This window comes from Thunnus maccoyii, chromosome 1 (genome assembly GCF_910596095.1).
Source record: "Thunnus maccoyii chromosome 1, fThuMac1.1, whole genome shotgun sequence".
In the NCBI taxonomy this organism is placed as follows: domain Eukaryota; kingdom Metazoa; phylum Chordata; class Actinopteri; order Scombriformes; family Scombridae; genus Thunnus; species Thunnus maccoyii.
Window position 1 is genome coordinate 28,528,172 of NC_056533.1, and position 23,472 is coordinate 28,551,643.

The 23,472-nt window shown below is 39.2% G+C and overlaps 1 protein-coding gene across 4 annotated transcripts in view; it reads right to left on the reverse strand.

Annotated features, from left to right (window-relative positions):
- Window positions 1-1,005: 1,005 nt before the first annotated feature.
- The window catches only part of scml2 (Scm polycomb group protein like 2), a 29,120-nt gene continuing 6,653 nt past the window's right edge, over window positions 1,006-23,472 (reverse strand). The window contains exons 3-14 of one of the 4 annotated variants that reach the window (XM_042414887.1): window positions 23,280-23,348; window positions 22,725-22,795; window positions 22,014-22,248; window positions 21,590-21,678; window positions 20,519-20,762; window positions 7,333-7,652; window positions 6,866-6,995; window positions 6,491-6,697; window positions 5,083-5,256; window positions 4,229-4,444; window positions 3,477-3,628; window positions 1,006-2,523 (exon numbers count right to left, since the gene is read on the reverse strand). In XM_042414887.1, the coding sequence (XP_042270821.1) occupies window positions 2,398-2,523; window positions 3,477-3,628; window positions 4,229-4,444; window positions 5,083-5,256; window positions 6,491-6,697; window positions 6,866-6,995; window positions 7,333-7,652; window positions 20,519-20,762; window positions 21,590-21,678; window positions 22,014-22,248; window positions 22,725-22,795; window positions 23,280-23,348 (2,033 nt within the window). In that variant the 3' untranslated portion in view covers window positions 1,006-2,397. Of the gene's footprint in view, window positions 2,524-3,476; window positions 3,632-4,228; window positions 4,445-5,082; window positions 5,257-6,490; window positions 6,698-6,865; window positions 6,996-7,332; window positions 7,653-20,518; window positions 20,763-21,589; window positions 21,679-22,013; window positions 22,304-22,724; window positions 22,796-23,223; window positions 23,349-23,472 lie in introns of those variants that run through there. The other 3 variants (XM_042414882.1, XM_042414895.1, XM_042414905.1) reach the window with 3 other exon arrangements.

Genomic DNA, 23,472 nt, shown 5'->3' on the forward strand with positions numbered 1-23,472 from the left:
CAGTACAAAATGATATCAAAAAAACAACCTTTTGGCTTTACTTTATACAAAACAGTTTCTCGATCTTGTACTCATTTAGGAGCACTTTTCTGTACAGCATTCAAACTTGACAGTTAATGACCTTGCCTTTACTTTAAAAGGGACCTAATATGCTCATTTCCACCTCTGTACCTTTATTCTTCACTAAAGTAGCTTTGCCTGATACACTGCCGGGGATTTTTGCTCCTTATATATCTTATACTGGCCCTTTATGCAGCCCCTCAGTTCAGCTTCTGTCTCTAACAGGCAGTCTTAGCTCCTGTCTCTTTAAGGTCCCCCTCCCGATGAGCCCACTCTGTTCTGATTGGCCAGCTTTCCGGAAGCCTGCCGAGGAGTAGCCGTATCTGAATTGTTTTAAGTTACTGCTGATGCAAACCCAACAAATCCCGCTTTACTGCTTTAAATTAAAAGCCTTTAAATGACTAAATAATGGGAAACTTTTATTGTGAAGAATTTACAGGAAATGAAATGGGTTCCTAACCGAATAAGCAGAGCTTCATTAGCGGCGCTAAAAACCAGGCGACACAACAACATAGAGATATTTGGAGCCATTTGTTCAGCGGATCAGATGGAAATAATGCACGGAGGAATAGTACAAGCAGAAACAGCCGCAGTGATGATGGTGTTTGATGAAGAACTGCAGACGACCAGCACACCTCCAACAGATTAACTACTTATTTTAGTTTGCCATGCTGTGTAATGGAAAAACACTCACAGCATGCCAGCTCAACTTGAGTCATGGCTCGGCGTGACTACCCCCAAAACAATGGGAATGCCAGCAGTGATCTTGCATGCTGTGCATGAAGCAGATGACCATATGAAGAAATCCGTCACCAGTTGACATCAGCTCCGGCTGAAAGCAGAAAAAACCAAGCATTCAGAGCACTCTGAAGCTGGTGCTTTTTGCTTACAGAGATTATTTCTACATACGTTTACCTCATTATTTGACACTTTGGCCACGTTTAATGTGAACATCTGACATTGTAACATTATATATCTATGACTGAAAATAAGGAAAAGCATAATAGGTCCCCTTTAATGTCAACATTTCTAGTATTCCAGTCATTGTGTGTGTATGTCTTATGTTTGTGTGTGTGTGTTTGATAGTGTGGCTGCCCAAGCATAATACAATCATGTAGCAAAGTCAGTGCTCAAGCTGAGATCGTTCAGCTTGAATGTCTTCCAGCACATGAAACAGACACAAATAAAGAATAAAAAAATAACTCTTCAGTGACTGATTTTCTGCATCTACAGCTCGCGCTGCAAAACAACAACAAATGAAACATTTTCTTTCTTAATAAGATATCCACAAGTTGTGCCTTCTCTGCCAAAGTTAATTTATGAATAGTTAATTTATGAATGATTTTTATGAATAAAATTGTTTTTATTGATTGACTGACTTTAGGGAGCAACACTTCTCATTCAGATAACTGGGGCACTCCAGTTGTTCAGTACCTCTTGGTAATAATGCTCATGACTTCTTACATTCACTGGCTTGCATTTACGACAGTCTATAAAAGAGCAATCAGTCAGAATTGTTATTGCATTGGTAGAAAGAATGCAGTGAGACATTCACTGCCAGTACCTGAACTAACCTTCCCAAACTTGTATGTAGAGGCTCCGTCCTGAAATTATGAGTAGGGAAAAAAAAAAAAAAACAGCTAAACATCCAAAGAGATAAAGCTGCAAAACCTACAGTGTATGTCTTGCGTTTGTGTGTAAAAGTGTTAATGTAGAGGTAAATTAAAATGTGGATTTAAATATGGCCTCTAGTTGTTCATAGTAAGGCAAAAAGACACTAATATGAACAAAACTCACACCTATGCTCAGGAATTTGATACTAATCACACTGAGGCAAATTATTAATTGATGTACTGTGTATCTGCTTTAATATAAAAGTAAACTGTGGTCTGTAAATTTTTTAAAAACCAGATCAGGGCCGTAGCAAGGATTTTAGAAACACTGAGGTCACGAGTCATCCAAAGTACAACAAAATAAATATCGATATCAACAGAAACCAAAAAGAAGATCTTGATTTCTTTAATTACTTAGATTTTTCATGTTTTTATTGATTAATTCATCTGTTGGCCTAAAAGAAGACAAATTAAACAGGTTGAGTATAAATATACTGGAATCACTTCATAAAATACCCACTATGTGTACATTTTTATCAGTGAACTCCCTGCAGGTTGTTAAAACCCCCAAACTCACAAAGAAAAAAAAACGGAAGACATGACCTCAGTGTCTTCTTTGTAGCTACGACCCTGGTTCAGGTGGGTTTATACTGCACTAATTCCCTGTAGAATAATGACTTTGTTTGTGTGTTTGTTTGCCAGTGAGAGAAGAGCGCCTCCATCTCTATTGTTTGGTCTGTTTCAGCTTCTCGATGTGATGACAGAGTTTGAGCGCCGGGCCCAGCTTCAGTCCCATGTATTTCATTATGACATCACTGCGCAGCAGCATTAGAGCTGTGCCATCAATCTCCTGTGGAGAGAGGAACATGCTGTCAGCAGGAGGGCAGGCTACAAACATCTCTCAGAACAAGTTGATCAAAACGCTGATGACTTGATAAAGGCATTGAATGATGGAAATTCCAGACTGGTTTGTATTGAGCAAGGTCACTAAAAGCATAAGTATACTTCATCAGAAGTGTTTGTCGTTTGGTCAAATGGCTTCAGGAACCTCCTCCTCCCACACCTTTCCAATGCTGCGACAATATCTGTAACTTTCCCAAACAGACAGTGATTGGCCAGCTGTGCAGAGGTGAGAATTTAAGCAGGATTTGAATGTTGCTCTCTTTTTTTATTTGTTCCACAATTATTTCTGTCACTTTTCATGTTTACAACTGAGTGCAACATGACTTCCAGGAGGCACCGTCTGAAAATGTGTGCCGTTATCCCCAGATGTAAACGATTATCTCATCTCCCCCCCATGACTCTATTTCACCCCGCCTTCTATTGTGACCATCCGGGGCAACTATAAACACTTTTGCCTTCCTTCATGGTCGGACAACAAATCATACAAATTAAGTCGTTTTCTTGCATAACCCGGCCATTAGTGAAAAGTTGCCCGTCATAGAGTTCAGGGGAGATGCGATAATTGTTAAATATTTCTGACAGTCTCTGCTAGATGGTATTCATAGTGTTGCACTCCGTTGCAAACATGACAAGTGTCAGAAAAAGTAACAGAAGTGACAGAAGTAGTTGCACAACAAATTTTTTTTTTAGAAAAAAGCTTAAAAGGGAAGTTTTCAAAGATGTTTGACCATCCAGCAAGCAGTTTCTGTAGAGTATATTGGGGCCCTAAAAAGGTCTGGAACAGTTTATTTAACCAGGCGATTGCATGAAACACACAGGGGGTGAACCGGCGGCTTGTAGTATGTTGACAATTAAAGTAAATAGGACAAAGAACACAGTTCGTATAATAGAATTACTCACATGTTTCCTGAACAGTTCAACATGCGGGCCGAGAGTTTGGGGATCAACTTCTTGGACAAACCGTACAACATCGCCAACTGACCAGGAGGAGGCGTCGTTCCCTGAACTCTCCTTTTCCTGTGTCACATGGTCTGGGCCTGTTGTTGAGCTTGCTGCTGGAGATTGTAAAGACAAAAGAACAGAGAACCAAATCAGACTCATGTTTGCAAACTATATTTACCAATTATCATGCTATCTGTTCATGATTTTATTTGTTTACTGAGGTCAGATATTGATGATACCTGGGTCATAAATGCCTTTCAAATGCCCGAAAATGTTGCGGAAACATCAACTATTGAGGTGATGGACTGTTAGCGGAAAAGATAACTATCCTTTTTTCTTAAGGTCCAGGAAAAATGCAGGACATACTTTAAAATGGGAAGTCCCACAAAATAAATCCCCTGACAACAGGCAACACAGAACGTACCAGACAATAATTTAAGTTATTCATTAAAGATTTTGCTTCCAATAGGAAAAACGATCACAGTCTCCTGGTTTAGTTGCAACCTCCAATAAGTGAAAAGTGGAGAGAAAAGGTTAAAACAACAGAGATATTTTATGAGAGATAGACCCCGCTTGTACAGGCTATCCCAGAACCATTCTGTGCTTGAGTTGTTCTGTTACGTGTTGAGCTGTTGCAATAAAAATAAAATAAATATCATGTTACTCTGGTGTGTGTATTAGTGACTGTGTGTGTGTGTACTTGACCCTACCCTCCACTCGTCTGTGTGTACGTATTGGGCCAATTTCGGTCGGGTTGGAGCTGACGCGTCGTAAGGGTGGCGGTGTGTGTGTGTGTCCAGGGTAATATGGCCGCTCCTTCTTTGTGGCTCGGTAGTCTGACGCGGTGTGAAGGGATCGGGTGCTGGGAGCAGGATCCTTTGTGGAATCGTCATTAGACAGGCCGTTCTCGGTGTGGGACAGTGGTTCTGTTTCAAGAAAGGATAAAGAGAGATAAAGAAACCACGAACACAAATAGAAAACAGAAAGTTGCTTCACATTCATTACAGGACTATACAAACATTCATAAAATGACTGACTTATAATATGTAGGAAGACTCGAGGAGATTCACTCAGTAGGTCTGATGTATGTCTCATTTCAAGAATGATGGAGATAAAAGCTTCTAGTATAAAGCATTTAGAACTCATACCTCCAAAAAGGTCGCACAATCCTCTAAACTTATTTTATTAACAGAAAATGTTTTCTTTTTATCTGCATTTAGATCAGAGCCTGTATCAAAAACATACAGTATATCATGTAAAATTGTTCAAAGATTCCCTCTAACAATATTTAAAAATTTGTTAAAACATTTCTGAATCCACAAATCAATCTATATCCACACAAAAATAATTATTGATTGTCCTAGGAACATAGTCTAACTGCCTACCAAACTGTCTTTAATATAATCTTATATCTTTTTTGCCTTTTACATAAATTGATGAAATGCAGTCATTTTGTTTGTGTGGTGACACTTTTGTTCTTAGGAAGTGAATCAAAAGCTAAATCCTTTTGTCAAATATTTAGTCTCCCTCCCTTCTCAATTCCTGCATCCACACATTTGCCCACCTGACTTTGTCCTGTCGTAGAAGCGTGTGTTTTTGCTGTAGGAGCTGAATGGCTGCGAACTGAACAGACTGTCACTCTCCAGATGTTGACACATGTTCTCCAGGAACCGCAGCACAGACGAAGCACTGGAGGCAGAGGGCAGTTTCACATAGCGGATACCATGCTCTGACCGCACTGGAGGGCAAAACACAAACAGCTATTATTCTGTGTGCTGTATAGATGTACACACACCCGCTCACACACGCTGTTTGTATTCACAGTTAAAGAAAAACAGCAGATGGTTTTGGGTTAGCTCCCTCCCTTTATAAGCACAAACCCACACTTTTCACCCCATCCCTCACCCTGAACCTCACCCTCCCACCCAAGCCAAGCTTGCACAAATCCACAAATTAACCCCCTCCCCTCCCCCTCCTTCCCACCCAACCTCACCCATACCCTCCCAATCCGGCCCCCCAAGGGAGACCCAATCCCAGCATCGCAAACCAGGTTAGACGCACATGTCACTTCTGATTACAGACACAGTGCTCACATCAGCTGCTGCCACAGGCACTGTCTTTTATTCCTCCTCCCCCTTCTCTCTCTCTCTCTCTCTCACACACACACACACACACAGCCAAGTAACATTCATGCCCCACAAGTGTGTGCTTAAACCAATTTCACCTGGCTGATTGCCTATCCGGGCTATATGGCGTTACAGGAATACATTAGAATTTATCTAGAACTGCTTTTTAAGAAGCAGTGACAGTTAAAGTAACAGTTCGACATTTTGGGAAGTACACTTATTTGCTTTCTTGCTAGGACTTGAGAGAGAAGATCTCTCATGTACGGAAAAAATGAGGCTGAAGCCAAAAGATGATTAGCTTAGCTTAGCATAAACACTGGAAGCAAAGGGAAACAGCTAGCCTGACCCTACTTAAGGGTAACAAAATCAGCCTACCAGCACCTCTAAAGCCTCTTAATTAACATGTTATATCCTGTTCGGTTAATATGTACAAAGTAAGTGTAAAAATGCTGAGCTAAGCTAACTGGCTGCAGGCTATAGCTTCATATTTACCGTACAGACATGAATGTTATTGATCTTTTTATGTAACTGTTGGCAAGAGAGCAATGAAGCATATTTCTTAAAATGTTGAACTATTCCTTTCACAGTATGTGGTCTAACATCCACTGGAGTAATGTAAAAATGATTATTAATCAACAATTTTGGTGACCGTTTAACCCTCGAAATAATTCTTCAGGCAAAAATGGCAAATATTTGCTGATTCCAGCTTTTCAAATGAGGATTTCCTCCTTTTCATCTCATTTCACAGTGAATACATTTGGGGTTTGCACTGTTAGTCCAATAAAACAAGCAATTTGAGGACATCATCTCTCAGAGGGAATAGTTTGTGATGTTCGCTATGTTTACCTCTGATGACCTCTCCTCCTGTGTGGGATTGGCTCTGTAGGAATGACAGCAGCACAGAGGGCTGGTACGTGCAGTCCACGCAGGCCTGAACAGCCTGCTGAAGCACTGCGTTGACTGGAGCTGGGCCAAAGTGGTCTGGGAGCTGCTGCACTAGTTTTCGGTCAAGATGGGGGCCGTAGTTACCATGTTTGTTCACATAGACGCACACTGGGATGACACAATGAGAGAAAAACATCAACAAGAGCAAAGACAACTTGACATTTTCATCCTTGACTGTAGAATCGAGCTAGTTCACCATCAGATGCTAAAACCCACCATATATACATGAGTATACATTCAGGAATCAGACTCAGTTGCATCTGTTATCCAATTTACCTGTGCAAACTACATTTGAGCTGTTGCTATGGTTGTTGTCCGCTGAGACATGGCTGGAGCTCAGTCTGGTCTCTGGAGGCGGAGCTGTAACTGACGACGCCCCGAGGGATTGCACCACCCGAGGTTTCCTCTGGAGCAAAAAACAAACAAACCCTATCTCATTAACTCTCTGTAACCTACAAAGGCTGTTAGTTAATGATTTATTGAAGGTGTTTTTAACTATTTAACGACTACCAATGAACAGCACAGCAGTATATACAGCAGCTTCTAAAATGAAGCACTTCTCCTCAGTGGGTTTTTTATCATGCCTAAACATCCACAAGAACTCCTCCCTCCTTCTCTCAAAAAGTCCACCTCTGACCTTGTCTACTCTTTATCAAAATCAGCTCTTCCATAATACATAAAATATAACATGGCAGGTTCAGCGGACCGCAGTTTAACAGATTACAATTCTTGTGACATCTCACCTTGCTCCCAGGCTTGGGTCCTCTCTTCCTGTGTGGTCTGGGGGCCAGTTGAGCCCCAGAGCTAGTTCTGGCAGGGCTCTGTGATGCTCCATTTACTGCTGCTGCCGCCGCAGCAGCCTCAGCCGCTGCCTTCAACAAAGCAATAGTCTGGGATTTGGGACGACGACCTCGGACACCCTTGCGCACGGGGAGGGGTGGCAAGGGGTTGGGAAGTCGGTATGAGGTCTGCATGGCGGAGGAGGAGTTGGAAGAGGAGCGACGTGTAGTGAGGGAGGATGAGGTGGAAGAGACGGGGGCGAGGAGCGCACCAGGGAGGGTAACTGGAAAAATGGGATATGAGAAGGAGAAGAAACCGAAAGAAACATGTTATTGTTATTCTACTTGCAATCCACGTGCAAGATTGTATTGCATTAAAGATGATCAAAGAGCATGATGATATGATTTTAATTTGGACATTAAAAATTGGGATACATATGTTGAAGCAAATAAAATAAAAATCCCCAGCACAAAATGTCATTTTGTGAACACAACCTCCCGACATCCTAATTAGATTTGCCCTTCATCAATACACAGAGGCTCCAAACAAAGACATGTTCAGAGAATCAACTTTGCTGTAGGTCCTTGAGCCAAAGAATGGTTTGTATTATTAGAAATGTCAAATTTCAGAACATTTTTCACCACAAATGATGAAAAATTTGGGAAGACAAAGACAGAGGGAAAACTGAGTAACTGAGTAATCCTGCACAAGGGATTTTCTTATTTATTTACCCAGTCCCCTGAGATTGGCAGGTCCTTTGTATTTAGCCCCTCCCTCCACTGAAATCAGAGTCAGAAGTCAGAAACCCCTAGAGACCTGCCCGCTGGATGATTCCTCAAACCTTCTGCTTCAATCAACACAACAAAAATAGCGCTCATAAGATTACTGGACTTTTATGGCAGACACCAAAATTAGTATTTGAGAAATTGAAAAATATGATAGCAATATATCAGGCAGTATTTATTTTTAAAGTAAACAAATACAACATCATATTTCAAAAGAATCCCTTAAATTTAGTTTTAAGAGTTGTGACCAAGATGTGTACTGAGAGATACATTTTACTGTTGAAATATGAACAAACACGTATAAATACATTTTAAAGATTAAACTTTACTGAATATTTAGCAAGTAACAATAATACCTACTTGTAAAAACACAATATACAAAAAGATATATTAAAGCTGAGATAAAAAACAAAAACAGGACTCAAACTTATAAAAAGACAAAATATTTAAAAATCAAAACTATGATAAATTATACTTAGCTATAATAAACATTAAATGAAGATGTGGTGTGGATAAGCCTGTATTATGAATTAATTTTTGGTGGCTAAAATAGTCTGTTACCAATTCATCTCAATGTATTTATTTATCCTTTATTTACCAGTTATTTATTTACCATTATTTCTGTCTATGTGATGGAAGCAAATGAAAGCTTTTTCCAACCCGTTTTTATATCAACAGATAGGACTCATTTGAAATTGTACTTCAAGTTATATAAACTCAGCAGCTGACCTACACACTGATACCAATATTCTTGTGTATATTGGCAGACATAGTGTGAATATTGGAAATACCATATTAGCCTTTCCAAATTTTTAAACATCTAACGTATCCCAACATTTTTTAAATAACCACTACAGCTGAACCAAACCACTCAAAGACATTTTATTAGTCTCAATTTAGTTTTTTTAGAGTCTAATGACAGTTTCACTGTTGATTGTCAGCGACAACATATTTTTGCATGAAAATTGTCAAATTTGAAAACTTCCAAAGGGGCTCAATAGATTTTATAAGTACTGTCTCTGTGATCAACCAACAACATCAGCCAATGAGGGGTTTGGGACAGTAGTCATGTCATCGCAACATCCCAGGTTCAAATCTAGCTGCAGACCTCAACTGTGTGCCATCCCCCCTCTCACTCACCTAATGTGCTACTACTGCTCACAATCAAACAAGGTAAAAAACACAGCTAACATTACTTGAAAATAAAATCTAGCAGTCTGCTTGAAGATGTTATTTGGATCACAGACAACCTCTAACTGCAAGATATTGCTCAGGACAGAAATGTAAATCCAAAGTGCCAATCAGTTTAGGTGTTAAAATAGAGATTAAGTGACAATAAGTGAGAAAAAAAGCAATAGCCATTGTTAAGAAGAAAGAAGACACAAAGCAGTGGCATCACCACCCCCTTCTGTCTTCATTAGCCTGAGCGTGACTCTGAGATATGATCACAAAATCATCATGTGTGAAAGAAAGAAAGAAAGAAAGAAGAAAGAAAGAAAGAAAGAAAGATAACCATCTCCTATTTCAATACAAACGTATTGCTTGGTGAGAGCAGGGGTCTGAGAGTGCATGTGGAGGCTCTCAGGGGGCCAAGGCTTTCATGAGAACCTCCTTGACTGGGGCGATATGGAGAGACTATGGAAGGTTTACAGTATTCTCTGAGGGGCCAGTCGGGGCACCCTGAAAGCTGCTTAATTGGGAAATGAGTGAAAGTGGGCGTAGAATAGAGCAGTGTTTTGTTTCAGAGGGCGAGGGCTCACTCGCTCACCAGGAGCGGTCACACAATGCGTGCTCACAGAGGAACAGCAATACCAACCTGCGTGCACAGTGGCACACTTATTCACCCCGAGCTTGAAGCCGTAAGCCCTACAAAGGCAGATCAAAATTTGTTTGCAGGGTACCAATCAGTATCAGCGGGTTTTAATTCACCACAGGAAATCTGAGTCAGGGGCCTTCTTTGATCTTTCCCTGTTATAAAAAAAAAAAATCTAATCCGTTCACATTGCATGACAGCCACCAAGGCAGGCAACATGTAATGTTTCCACACCAGTGAGTAATATCATATTCTAATATATATTAGTTTATCAACAAATTTATTCTTTAAAAATCTGATCATGTCTGCATTTCAACTACAACTTGCAAAAAAATCTTATAAAATAATTTAATTCCACACTGCCTAACAGTATCAGCTTGTTGAAGCCCTTCATTGAAGCTTTTTACACAGAGTGAAATGTTTAAACCCAAGACTCCATGTTTTCATGGCTACATCGTTCCTCCAAAAGGATATTTTCTAGACACAACGCCCCCAAACTTAGCCTGATATATCTGGTATCTTTGGAAACTTAGCAATATCCACCAGAATTTGAAATCAAGGTCTTTGACGCTGCACAATGATTGGCTGCAAAAAATGAGCTTATAATGATTGAGGTGGAGGTCCTCTACTTGTTTTTAGAGATTTAAAGGACCACATCACTAAAAATGATGTATTGCTTACATTTTGACCATTTTGCATGCTATTAGTATTGCAACTAACAATAATTTTCATTACTGATTAATGTGCCTATTATTTTTAAATTTAAAAAAAAAGCCCAATAAAATGCTAGAAAACGCCATCACAATTTCCTAGGGCCCAAAGTGATTTACAAATTGATTGTTTCTTTCATACCAAAAGTCCAAAACCTGAAAATATTCAATTTCACATGATATAAAACAGACAAAAAGCTTTTCACATTTAGGAAGCTGGAACCAGCAAATGTCTACTGTGTTACTTTAAAGCAATGACTTAAAACAATAGTTCGACATTTGGGGAAATACGCTTATTCACTTTCTGGCAGAGAGTTAGATGAGCAAATAAACAACACTCTCGTATCTGCACAGTGAACATGAAGGTACAGCCAGCAGCCTGTTAGTGTAGTTTAGCACAAAGACAGGAAACAGGTAGCCTGGCTCTGTCCAAAGGAAACAAAAACCACCTACCAGCACCTCTAAAGTTATATGTTACATTTAGTTTGTTTCATCTAGACAAAAACCAAAGTTCAAAAATGACAGTTTGCAGCACTGGGAGTCGTTGCTAGGAAACCAGTAGGGGTACCAGGAAGTTACCGCTCTGCTTAGATTTTTGTATATTTTAACTCCCATTTCAGGCAATCACTGGTTTCCATCCGTTGTCATACTGTGTGAAAACTATGGCTGCTTGGAATTGTAGAATAAATACAAATAAGTAAACAACTTGCAAAACCCTTGTTATGCTCCTTTAAGACCAACAAGATGAACCAATTGTATAACAGTGTATACATATGTAACATCAAGTTAACTATAAAATTGCATGATTAGTCCTTATAAAAAAATATAGAACAAAAAAAAATAGAAAAAAATAGAGACATATGGTACTGATCATGGCTATATAATTCCAACTCGACCTATTGACCTGTGTAAGCCACAGCCCGAGGAAACGTGTGTATGTGCAAGTGTGTGTGTGTGTGTGTGCGTGCATGCATGAGAACGTGTGTCTGCTGTCTGGGGGGTGGGGGGAGGGGCTCCACAGAGTTGCCTCTCATCTAATTACACCCCCCCCCAACCCCCACCAACACACACACACACACACACACATCCTCACATGCCGAGCACTCTCACAGCGAACAGTTCGTTCAGCCACACACACACACACACACACACACACAGACACAGGTTGTTCTTTTGAGTGAATCTGAAGCTCAGGAATAGAGAGTAAGTATAAACCGCTGATTCAGGTGCATGTAGGTGGCAGAGAGAGAACTTAAATAGTGTAAACACAAAAATGTTTTCCTGCACAAAGTCGTCAGCATGGCACACCGCCCACAAAACACACATCGAGAAAAGAATAAAATCACAATCATTCAGCCGTGACTGCTGTGGATCGTACAGCTTCACAAAAGAAAAAGGCGAGTGCTTAAAACATCTAAAGAACAGAAAATATTTGATATCCACTAATCCTCGCCTGAGCCTTTTGCAAACTAATTCCTGATGCTTTACAGACAAAAAAAAAAACACATGATCAAAAACACATGGAGCTCCAAACTTAATTACAGTCAAGAAATGCTATTAAAACTTCAAACTTTTAGTCTTTCTGTCTAGCCGTGGCGACTAGTCTCTTTCAATGAACTCACTCGAAAATTCTTTATGCTAAACAAAGAAAACACCTTTAATCATTTACACCCCGAGGGGAGAGACTGCACCAGATTTCACTTCCCTTTTTATGGTTCACCAAAACCGCACAGCTGCTAGTTTAACTTTTTTTTTTTTATAGCTTTCCAGTAACAAAAGGATCAAATCGAAATAAATGATCATTTTCCAAAACATAGCTAGCACTTCCTGAATTAAGCAAATGATTGACTGAAATCTTCTTAACTTGAGTGAGTGCCGTATTCACTGGTGCACATTTTAAGGAAGTTTCAGTGAAAATTAATCTCTCGAATTAGAAAAGCAGGTTAATACGCTTTCACAAGAAGTAAAGTTTAATGATACATGTTCAGAAACATGTTGCTACATAAATGTGTCTGCACTTCACTTCAGTATACTGCAGAGAATCATCACATTGGTAAACCTAATCATGAGAATTACTCAAAACACAGCAAAGGTAAAACACAGGTAATATAAAAGTAAAAGATCTGCAAAAAAGTTTTATACAAAAGAGCAAAAAGACACCATTTCGTAGACATTAAACTCACCAGGAAATCCTGACCAGAAAAAGCAGAACTTCACTTCTATCGTTTATAGTAGCAGCAGTAGAAGTAGTAGTAGTGGTGAGAGCAGCGGCGGCGGCAGTAGTAGTAGTACTATTAATGTCCGTAACAATAAACACTCAGTACAGTTGCTTCCTGGTTCCCTCTTTGAAACAACTCTTTCTTTCTGATTTGTTTTCTACCCTGTGTTCTTTATTTTTTTTCCCTTCTCCAAACTTTTTCCCTAATATGCTCTCATCATCTGCACTTCATTGTCTGTTTTCTGTCTTTCTCAGTTCTCTCCGTGCGTGTCTCTCCGCTGTCGTCTTTCTTTCGGCAGTAGTCCACAACAAAGCCCACACTGCTGCTGCTGCTGCTGCTGCTGCTGCTGCTTCTGCTGCTTCAAGCCGCTGCAAAGCTTCCCTCCCAATGAATGAGCAGGAGGAGGAGGAGGAGGAGGAGGGTATTTAGATTTGCATAGGGGCTGGGGAGGGGTAGAGTAGAGAGGAGGAAGAGTGAGTGGGTGTGGTGGGGAGAGGATGAGGGGGGGGGTTGAGTTGAACCCTTTATTCATGTTATCTGTAGGCCATATCGACAGTCTACATCAGTCACCTGCTTCTCAGCAAGGCTCTGGGGGAGGGGGAGATGACTGGGGGAGAAGGGTTAACGGTGGGGCTCCTGTGAGCGGATGGGGGATGGGGAGCGGGGTTGGGGAGGGTGGGGGGGGAGTAAAAGGTTAAACTGGATCAGAAGACTCTTGATTGAAACGGGTGAAAAGGGGCAAACTCCTGGAGTTGGTGTGCACATAAGCAAGCTTTCCCTCAACATACACACACACACACACACACAGAGCAGAGAAGGAGGTGCCCCCTCAGTGTAACCCTAGCCTATTCAGACATTCCCTGATGAAAGATGGCCAGGTCCAACGTCAGGAAACAGTGGCATAGTCGGATATCACCCCAGCTCTGGAACAATGTGGAACAGAGCAGCCAGAGAAAGCCTGGGAAAAGTCCCTTCTGTCAGACATCTTAATCTGCCTCAGTAGGGACAAACAGGAGCGCTGACGTCGCTGATTCAAGAAAGAAAAAAACCTCTTTGATAATAGTCTGTGCAGCGTGGTGTTTTTTGGCTTATAGATATATAATTGTTGGACACAATTCTTGCATTCATAATATATTTTTCAAGTCTATTCTTGCAGGGACCCCCAGGGAGGATTTAATTTGTTGTCTGTATGTGGGCCAAATCTCAAAGATGATTGAAGATTTAAAAAATAAAGGAGCAGCTAGAAAGTTACAACAAAAGGCAGTGGTAAATTGATGCATTTGATATTTCAGAAAAATGCGCAATGATATTTAATATTTAAAAAAAACTAATAAATATGCTGTTTCCATCTACATTAATAACCAGATATTTAGAATTTAAATGCATGTGCATGGTAATATTTGTTGAAAATGTAGAATATATAGTTGCAAAACAGCCAAATGTGACAAAACATAAAAAATGTTTTGTGTTAAATAGACAATAACAACTAGAGTGTGTGTGTCTATGTCTGCTAAAATACAGACACACTGAATTATTCATGCATTATTCAGAATACACCATTCTGCATTCTGACCCAATTTAATACCATCAAGAAAAGATGAAGACGTATCACACAAAAAGTTGAAAAAAAACAAAAAAAAAAACATGAACGCTTACTGTACAACAAAGAAAATAATTATACACCCAAGCTTGCGGTTTTCTGTGGCTTCTTACAAAAGCATGTAGCAAGGTCACAACAGGACAATTTTGATGAAAGCTAATTAGAATTTTTAAATGTAGTAGTAATTACAGAGTCTCTCACTCCCTCTCTCACATGTACAGCTAATTATCAGCTCATTAACACCTCAACCAAGCCCTACTTATTCATTTATCCACATACAAACATGGTAGCTGTCTGGTAATTTACATTATCCGTTCTTCCTATTTTTTTTCTGCTAAACTACACACACACACACACACACACACACACAAAGAGTAAATCTGTGCTACAGTAAGTCTCTTTGCAAGCAGCGACCTGGTAAGCTCTCAGCGAGGTACGTATGTCGGCACCGGGATCAGAAGCAGATGTGAGGACGTCACATCATGACAACTCCGCTCACCCACAAGGATTAAAGTCATCTGTGGGCCGGGGAAGTCTTGTGTGGAACTACATCTGAAGCAGACATTAAGGACTTTCTGTAGACATAAAAACTGCAACGGAGACTGTAAACTCGACTGCCCGAGCACTGAGAACATGCTCTGACAAACATGTAACCGCTGTCATCCATCAACACAGAGGAGAAAAACCCAAACAAACACCCACATGCACACACACACACCTCCCATTAATCAAGCTGGTTGTTGGGTAATTAAAAGCTTCTTGCTTCCTGACCAGTGGAAATCAACAACAGGGCAAAGGGCAGGAAATTGCTGGATGTAATGCAGAGACAGCAAACATGAAGGTGATTGATATTTATTACACCTGCTAAACTTTATCAAAACCCCAAATTTCAGAATGAACAGACTCACTCCAGGGCCATTTGTCAAAGTGATTTTGATGGATGGCAAATGTCTAAATATCTGCCAAAGAAACTAAACAGCTAAACCTTGAACAGTAAGCTTCAGCATTAGTGCAAATGGCGACATACTCTGTAACCGCTGAGTGTAATTACCGTATAATTACACACTGATTGATAATTAATAGTTCAGGACTCCCCTCACACTTTAATAATATCAACCAAAGCTCTAATTTCCGCAGGCGCATACAGGGAATGTTTTGTCTAAGTGGAGTTCAGGACTGCTCAGGGGTCCCTCATGAGGTCCCTGGAAAAATTAAGAGTATATAAACACACAGAGGGAAGTAGTAGAATGTGTTTTGTTATCTAAGAGAGGTGGGCGCAGACAAATCTGCACATTTTGGTTTGAGAAACACTTTAAAATATTTTTAAAGCAGCAGCTTTTCAAGTGTTAAAACTGCTGATAGCTGCCAAATGTCACAGTGAACTTAAACGGCAAATATCAGAGGAAACTCTTGAAAATTAGTAATAGTATTTAGAAAACAAGCATTTTTGTAACAGACCGAACAAATAGTTATTTCATATTTAACATTGTTTGAAAAGCTATGTAAAAATAGATCAACTGAAAATTACTGTTGCAACAATGTTACTTAGATGATTGCAGCAAATATTTTGTTTGTGTCAGTATAAGTGTGTTTTATGGTCTTTTAAGTTACATTTTCTTATCTACTTAAAATATATTTTGCATTGTTATCAGTTTTTACCCTTTGCCTGGTTTTGAAATGCTTTGTCTGCGACATTTTATGCTTCCATCTTGGCCGAGAGGTTTCTAACCTCACAGGGATTTACTTGGTTAAATAAAGATTGAAAAAAATAATAGCCTGTTCTCAAACTTTTTCAAGAAAGGAGTTTTCTACAAAGCCACAAGTAAATAAGATTGTTTCTTTGATGTTGTAAAAATAAAGACCAACTACATAGCAAAGCAACAAGCTCCTCTTTATGAAAATAAGTACTGGATGTGTGGTTAAAAACCTCAAAATAAACCAAACATCACAGAATTTTTAAAATAGGTTCATTTTTTTGAATGACCTAAATGTACATGTGGATTACGCTCAAGCTTATGGATAATTAAATTAAATATACATTATTAGTCCTGAAAGAATCTGAGATTTCAAACTGTTTTACACTGATTAGGGTTATTACTGTTACAACTTTTTTATGATTAATTAGACTGCAATCCTCTGTAAACAAGACTATTTTAAAATAAACAGAATTTGAAAAATGTATCAAAATTGGATTACCTATTTGGATTACCAAAATTACCTAATTATCTTTGGTGATATTTTTTTCAATTGTTTCTGTCTCTATCTAGATAGGTTCCTTTCCTTTAAGTCAGAGCTACACTTAAAGACAATACTTTTCAATGAAACACCCAATTATATTTCTCTAAATGTACTAAACTATCAAAAACACATTTTATGACAGTACAGAGCTAAAATATTGTATTTCCTCTGCATGAAATACAGTTCTTCTTGGATGCAAAACAAGACAAAAAAGACTCCTTAAAGAGGATTAAGGCAGTTTTTAAATTAGAAGACAAGTACAAACACAACACTATTCAGAGGATAATAACCTGATTTTCTCTGTGTCTGGGCATACATGACTAAATCTGTGTCTCTATGGGAAAAAAATAGTAATTGTTCTCTTTCTCTCTCTCATTGCTGTCATGCTGCTTTCTCTCGTCTTTCAAAAGAGCAAAATGGAGCCAGAAACGATCCAAACTATCACACACATTCAGATATTTCCACAAGTCTGTTTTAAAAAGTATAGCACAAGAAAAACATAACAATTTGTATACATATTTAATATTTTAATAACTGACCTATTTGGTCTCTAATCTTGGAGGAAGAATTTCATGAATTTGAATGAGAAAATTCTGTTCACATTTATCAGTAAATGTGGTTTTAATAGTGAGTGGTTACCACTGTTGCCTCCACTGCTCTCAGACATTCATAATAAGACGTAATTTTATCACACTAACATGTGCCGCTTTCTCTGTTTTATATCATTCTTAGTATCTTTTGTTTTTGTACTGTTGGTCGGATGAAATGATGAATTTGAAAAACATCACCTAGTGTCCACACTACACCTAGTGTCCACACTACTCTGGTGTTTTCAAACCTCTAAAATAAAGACTTTTGAAAACAATGACTCGGACAGACCCGGTTCTACTAGGGTGCAAAAGCATGCATTGCCCTCTCAGTTTAATATTTTGCACCTTCAGCTGAAATTTGAACAATAAATGCCAAGCAAAGAGGTGCATGGACTGTGGCGTCTCTATGCACACCTGTTATTTTGGTTCATGTATGTGCAGCGACGTGACGTGAAAAAGGGCTGAGTGAAGGTGAATATAGATCAGCAGATTATTAAATACTCTCTTAGCCAGTCACATCACTACTCTCATAGCTCTGAAACAGCTGAACCAATCACAGTTAAATGTGATAACAACAGCTCAACGAATGGAAAGCTTTTCTTCAGGAAATGTATTAACGGTTCAGAGAGTCACAACATGAACACATATCACCACAAATCTGTACCCAAAGACAGATGGAGTAGTAGTTAGTTAGTTACTATAATAATGATAGAAATAAAAAAAATAAAGAAATTGATTTGATAAAGCCATTTAAATGATTATATCAGACCTACACTATTTCAGCAATAATTATAATATATCTCACCTCGTACACGGTCACATAGTTTAGTAATTAATGTTACACAACAGCTTTTGCATCACAATGTGTTTCCAGGATAAAACAAGACGCTACTTTTGCTAAAGAGAAAGTTGGAAAAGAGGCTGATGAGCTCTGCTAACCCGACGTCTCCTTCATAAAAAGTCAGAATATCACATTATAACCGACTAGTCTGATGTGTGTAGAGGTTTGTGTGGTTATTCTGTAGCAGCCTGGTGTCATAAGGTGGTTTAATGAAGGTAAACACAGTGAACGGCCCTGTATAACAGCCCTGTGTGTAACGGCACTGCGCTCTGGTGCAAAACTTCTCAGAGGCTGCAGATTTGTCGACATGTCAGTCCTGATGCCTTCGGACGCTGCAGGGATTTAATGAACTGAAGGAGAAAATTTTCATACAGTATAAAGCAGCTGTGGACAACTACACCAGCACGCGCATGCCAAGTGTATGTGAATGGTCATGTGATATTTGTTTTCAGGCGTGTTAGTAAGGATGGAGATCAATTCTGAAACGGTGCTAAAATGCTCATGTGGACTGAGATCGTTTTCGTTTTAAAATGCTGTTATAAAATGAAAACATATTAGTGTGGATGTAGCCTTAGGCTCAGGAAAGTGTGATTCTCATTTTCTGACATTTTATAGACTAAATGATTAATATATTCATTAAAAAAACATCATTATATTAATCAGTAATTATTAGTTTCAGCCTCAGGCTGCAACTGAACAATTAAAATACAGGTGAGAAAGCAAATATGTCCCTGCCAGCTTTCAAAATCTAATAATCTTTTTATTGTGCGTTTACAGCACAATAAACTTGATAGCTGGATATATGTAGTTAGTGTCCCATTTAACTGACAATTTGGACACAGCAGGCCAAGTGCAAACACACATTTTGTCTGTTCTGCAGCTGTCACAGTTTGCTACAGATGAAGTCAAATGCGTCCTGGGCAGCTAAATCTAAAAGCGTTTGAGACACATTGTGTTGCAAACTGTAACCATATTCAGACCAAATCAAGTGGTGCGGCGAAAGTCCTCCCATTCATTTGAATGGGGGTAGTGCATTTAGGCTGCAGGTTATTTGGCTGCACCGGTGCCACACCTGACTGCAATGAGAAACTTGATCCAGAGTCAACTTTTGAAGAACCGCAACCAAACGTCACACGGCGGTGGCAAATCCTAGCCTGCGATCAGACTGATCAGAGCTGTTAAACTCTGCCATGAGGGAGGGGAACAGGGAAGGATATTTCTCTTCGTTTGATATCGTTAAAAGTAAAGTCTGGTTTTGCTGTCGGTTTCGCAACTCATTTTGAAAAATGAGAGAAAAAGAGAGTGAGAGAGACTGAGAGAGAGAAAGAGAAAAAGAGAGAGCAGTTGTGGTCGAGTGAGCTAGACAGTGAATGAATAGAGGGAGTGGTGGTAGCGAGAAAGCCAGTGAATCAGATCAATAAAGGGTTATTTTCTGATTGTTTCACAGTGGTTACATTCTAGAGCACAAACACCCCCCCACACCTCCGCTCAACCCTCCAGCGGTGCGCCACAACGCCTGATTTGGTCTGAATACAGCCTAAACTGGCTCCAGACACTCTCTGGTTTCAAGACTCTCTGAACAGACCTCCTCTGTCTTGTTTGACGTGCACTGATCCTCACAGCTGGGATGAAAGATGACACCCAGTATCAGGGATGATTAAGGTGGGGTGAGGGCCCAGAACAGCTTCTCAGATATTGTTTGACTCTCAAAGTTGACTCCACTCAACTCAGATGTCTGTTACTCTTTGTCACACCTCAGTTCACAGCCTGTAATGATGAATGTGTTGCTTGTGCTGCTCTCTAGTGTTGAAAGATGGGCAATGTCACCTAAACATCAGATACAACACAAGTCTGTGAAATAAATTAGCTTCCTGTTGACTCAAATCTTATACATGAGCATCTTTTGGCTTTACGGATGACCACTGAGAATCCCAGTGCTGTATTGTCATATTACACAACCATATTCTGAATTTTCAGGAGTCAACACAGAAAGATTTGGATGGTAATGTCCTTTTACAATCACTTTGATATATTAATGATATCCAGTAAAGCTAATTAGACCACTAATAAGGTTTTCAAATAACTCCTTGCTAATATTAATATGGGTTTACAATTAAATCCTGAAGCATTACGAAATGCAAATTTATGCAGCAAGGCGATCCAAAATATAATTGCATCATCTACTTTATACTGGAAACCTGTGATATCAGTGCTAGTAGTACCCATCTATTGTTTTTGAGACACAAATTTGCTCAAAACAGTTTTCATGAGTTGGTATCTGTCAGAACAGATTGCTCCCTCCACACAACACATGACAAAGAAAAAATAACAGTCAAATCAAAGCATCACTTACAGAAGTTTCCAGGTGGCTGTAAACTATGTTTCGTCAGTGTGCACCAGCCAACCGGGAAGATGTCTCTGGAGTCGAAGGGGCACCAGTAGTCAAAGGCCCCTCGCCAGCCGTCAAACATGACAAAGATCTCCTGACCTCTGACCTCTCCGACTGTGGCGGGACAAATCAGGTACGGGTTCTTCCTGTCCACAGCCTCCAGCTTCATACCAGGCTGGAAGTAGTTTTTAGCAGGACTGGCTGGTTCCTACACACACACACACACACACACATATACAATATATGTATACAAATAAACAAGCAAATAAATAACAATATCTATGCAAAAATATTATTGAGTGCCAAAATAAACATTTCATAGTATGAATATCTTGGCCGGAGTGATCTTTTTTTAATCAGTCTTAACTCAGTATTTATGGAAAAAAATCTTGAAAGTATTTGGACACACTAAATACTGAATAAAAAGTTTAATTTTGATGAAAAACAAAACAACCTCTATTGTCTCATGTTCTGCTTCTGCTGACAAAGGACTGTTTTATCCACTTTTTACTATGATATATGCTTCAGGTATGTCCTAATATGCTGCTGTGCCTGAACTTCTGTATGTGACACACAGTAGGAGTGGCTCCCCCTTGTGTCTGTGCTGTTTACTGCAATAACTGAAATATAAACTACATTATAACCTTTCATATTTTTAAATTGAGATTTATAGTTGTGTCAGTCATCATCCCAGCCCTTAAGTCAGTATTGGACTTTGCACAGGTTACTAGTTGATTTAAATGTATTCTTATTTTTTGAAAGCAAGAATTGAGTTAATGGTTTCCTTAACATTGTATGAATGGATTCTGATACCTTGTTTCCAATTAAATGGTAACTACACACTAAATCAATGACTTCAAATGCTGTTTCTCTCTTTTGCAAAAAAAACTATGGAAGTGAAAACAGATTTCTTTGGATTTTTGTGACATGAAAAAGGTCACGTTAAAAGATACTGAATATCAGCACAAATTGGTGACTTCAAATTTTCGACAGCTTCAGAAATGATATATATATTGTAAGTATATAGTACAATACCTTCTTAAAGGCAGAGGCAGGCGCCATCTCTGCTCCACTCAGCGTCCGTAGGAGGAACATGGGCCACGAGGAGGCATTCATCCTGAAACCTGAACACATGGTCAAAACAAGTTAAAGTCTCCCTTCACTCAAAATTGTGGTTTTATTCTAGTTCCTACAGTTGAATGTTTGAGCTTCACTGTGTGGAATGATGTATGTGCAGAGTTTGACACTAGAAGGCTGTTTTCACATTCATCTCCTGAAAGTGGAAAGTTTCTCTGTGCTCATTGAAAATCCAATTATTAGGGGCAGGGCTTATATTTTCAATTGAGTGCATATGCATCTATCATATTTTGAGTATATTTGTTTGAGCCATTGTCTAAGCACTGTAATTGTTCCAGTATTTCACTTCACAAACAAACTCAAAAGCTTAAGAAACACTCACCCAGCGGCGGCTGGAGCATGTCTCCGTTCCTTTCACAGGTCCCTATTGGTTGGATGTCTGACGAGTCTACCAGTCTCCAGAAGTCATTGGTGTTGTCACTACCATCCAGACGCAGGCGTAGACGTGTACCCATCATGCCCATCACCGTTGCGATGCACACAGAGTTAGAGTTGCGGGGGTCCCGTGCCTCAAGTTTCATACCTGCCTTAAAGTCATTGGATGGGGGGACTCTGGACTGCAGAGGGACACACAAACGGACCTTCCATCACGGTCACGTACTGTGAGGACACCTATGATTGGATGACTCATCAAATCTTCCTCTAGTTACAAACCAGTATGATCAAATATTAAAGGAGACACTGATTAACTGTTATTTCATTTGAGTGTTTCAATATCAGACATCTTGGTTAATGTTACACTGGACATGGTCTTCACTGTATCAGATCACCTGACTGGTTTATTCATTTGAAGGTCTAATATTATCTGTCATGAATCAATTCATAGTCTTTGTTGACAGTAAAAAAGATTTTCAATATCACCAAACTTATCAACTAATCAATTTACAATACATCAGAAACAGCCTACTTGTTCTGAGCCATGGCATACTGCATTTAACAATATTAACAAATCAAGAACACATAAATGGAAACAATAATATCAGGAAAAGTAATGATATGGGACCTTAAAAAATCCATCTTAATGATCAGCTACCTGTTTGAAGCAAGTAGGCGAGGCTGCAGTGGAGGAAGTTTTTCTCAGATATTCTTCCCAACTGAACGGTTCTAGTAACAACAGAAACAAACTGGTGATTACTTAAAGATTGTAACTGTAAAGTGTGACAGAAAACACAGTTAAGTGACAACCATAACCTACAATTACTAACATGAATAAACCTCCTGTAGTGCTATTTTTTGACAAATGAAATATTTGACATCTTGTGAAAATACTTGAATGTTATTGGACTTTAACCACAAAGTAGTAATCAACATCTGAACATTTCAGGTAAATCACATATAACAAACCTACATAATTATCACATATTCTTTGGATGTTTGGATGGAGGGCAATCCCCTTCAGATGACAAAGCTTAACATTTATGATAATATTTTGCAAATACGCCGCGGATGTTACTGAACAGACTAAATAGATGACTGATCACAGTAAAGGCAAGTACTGAAACAGAACTGGCAGAATAAAAAAAGCTTTTAACTCAAAAACTTTTAGATTAATGAAAGGATCGTCAGTGATGAGATCAGAATCATCAACCATTAGATTTGTCGAGGGCAGAGCCAGCTGTGATGCTGCTTCGTCTCTCCTTCTTCTCCTCTTTTTGATCTGAAATCAAAAGATGATTGAACCGCTCATCAGCATTTGAAAGCTGCTAATACACAGATTTTAATCACTGTGGATATGAAGGCATAAAACATTGAACAACAGTTCTACACAAGCTTGTGACAAA